Source organism: Apis dorsata, unplaced genomic scaffold (genome assembly GCF_000469605.1).
Source record: "Apis dorsata unplaced genomic scaffold, Apis dorsata 1.3 scaffold_1055, whole genome shotgun sequence".
Lineage (NCBI taxonomy): Eukaryota > Metazoa > Arthropoda > Insecta > Hymenoptera > Apidae > Apis > Apis dorsata.
Window position 1 is genome coordinate 205,415 of NW_006264153.1, and position 2,052 is coordinate 207,466.

General features: G+C 18.7%; 2 protein-coding genes across 2 annotated transcripts in view; one reads left to right on the top strand and one right to left on the bottom strand.

Annotated features, from left to right (window-relative positions):
* LOC102681881 (S-formylglutathione hydrolase) overlaps positions 1–1,727 on the bottom strand; it is a 7,234-nt gene extending 5,507 nt beyond the window's left edge. The window contains exons 1-3 of the mRNA XM_006624403.2: positions 1,575–1,727; positions 888–1,313; positions 571–792 (exon numbers count right to left, since the gene is read on the bottom strand). Of these exons, the coding sequence (XP_006624466.1) occupies positions 571–792; positions 888–1,313; positions 1,575–1,679 (753 nt within the window). The 5' untranslated portion in view covers positions 1,680–1,727. The remainder of the gene's footprint in view (positions 1–570; positions 793–887; positions 1,314–1,574) is intronic.
* A 68-nt stretch (positions 1,728–1,795) lies between these two features.
* Positions 1,796–2,052, top strand: part of LOC102671639 (peptidyl-prolyl cis-trans isomerase Pin1-like) — a 2,159-nt gene continuing 1,902 nt past the window's right edge. Inside the window, exon 1 of the mRNA XM_006624412.2 lies at positions 1,796–1,833. Within this exon, the coding sequence (XP_006624475.1) occupies positions 1,796–1,833 (38 nt within the window). The remainder of the gene's footprint in view (positions 1,834–2,052) is intronic.

Consider the following 2,052-nt stretch of genomic DNA (forward strand, 5'->3'; position numbering starts at 1 on the left):
TTTAATAAATATTAAAATTATAAATATTTATTTTCGTTATTCTTTTAAAATGATACTGAAAAAATAATGAAAGAAATATATTTTATATATTAATTATCTTCGATTTCATTTAATATTATTAATATTAATATTCAGTATAGAAACTTTGGATATCTATGAATTAATAATCAAATATTTTTTCTAAGATTTTAATAAAGTTTTAAATAAAAAATAGTACATTATATTTTAATATTAAAATTGTGCATTTTCATCTTCGTATTTAAAAGTATTAAATCATACATTGACAATTAATATTTATTGATATTTAAAATATTATTTATTTTCTATGAAAATGCCTAAGAAAAAAATATGTAAAAAATATTTATTAATTTATTAAATATATTTATTAAATAATTTATTATGTTCATTAATTTTTTAAATAAAAAAAGAATCGAACTCATGCTTATTAGACAAAAAATGTTTCTTTCATTATTCTTTATTATTTTTTATTGATAATTTCGAAACATTTTGAATATTTAATTGACATAATCGCTGTAACAAAATGAAAAATAATTAAATATTTAATCGTACTTGAATGATTTTTTTAATATCATCATTTTTTTGCTGTAATATGTTTACGCTTTCTTTCCATTGATTAAACATTTGTCGATATTCTGTCAATGCTTGATCGTACAATGTAGTTGTTCGATTAAGAATAATTTCCATTTCTTGTGCTTCGTTAGATGTTTTAATCATTGCATCATTATATGTTTGTAATTCTTTGCTAAGCTTTTGCCTTTTTAATTCCAGTTCCTAACTTTTACAAAAAAGAAAATTTTATAATTATATTGCACAATTATTTTTAATTATATTAAACTTTATTTAAGATTTATTAATTCCTTTTTTACCTTATATTCTTTTAAATCTTCTTTCATATATTGTTCTATTAATTCATTATTATTTTCATTTTCTTTTAATATTTCCTCCCATTCTTTTAAATTATTTTCATCATACTTTAGTACATTTTTGGACGTTTCTATTTTTTTCGTCATTTTTTCTAATTCTTTTTCAATGCTTGATACTATCTCATTTACTTCTTTCCATTCTTTTTGAAAATTTCGCGCTTTTTGGCGAAGACTTGTTTCAGTATTACAACTTAATCGGTAATTATGATCTTCGGTTTTAAGTTGCGCCGAGTGATTAGTTAAAAGTTTTTGATTCATATTTTGTTCTGTCGTTAAATTGTTAATATGTTTTTTCATCATTTTAATTCTTTCCTCTGTTGATTCAAGTTTTATACTCAAATTTTCTTTTAGCTTCATTTTTTTTTCAATCTTTCGATAAAAAATTATATGTTAATATTATGGAAAATTGAATAAAATAGGAATAAATGTATTAAAAATAATAAGTAAAATAATATTTCAAATTGTTAAAAGTGTCATTATTTTTATTTTTTATTATACATTTAATTTTTATAAAAGAAATTTTTACTACTGTGCAAAAATTTATCATGTTTAAAACTAAAGTGCAATACAAACAAAAGAACTTAGATGCAAACGTAAGTGAAATTAGTATTATATAAATTATAGTATTACTTCTTCTTCTAATAGTTTGTTTTCTTCATTTGCTACGGGTATGCGAAATCCATTACTCCATCCTAATTCAGTTAAAACTGCATCGATGTTATTATTCATAGCCATATTTAACTTTAATTCTTCTTTTAAACAAGTCTTTTAAACAAGTCTCTAAAAGATAAATTGATGCATTCATTCATCAAAGATATAATATATAAAAGAAGCGTTTATAATTTGCCGTCATGGTAACCATGATATGTTATATTGATAATAATAGTGCGTAAATTATAGCAAATTTATTTTATGATAAAAGTTTTGATATCTTTCTATTTTTTTATTTGTTTTATAAAAATGTATTTATTAATTTACAAATTATTATAATAAGTATATAAAATATTTTTATAATTAAGAATATAAATTTTATAATATATAATATAAATTATAATAATAATAATAATAATAATAATAATAATAATAATAATAATAATAATAATAATAA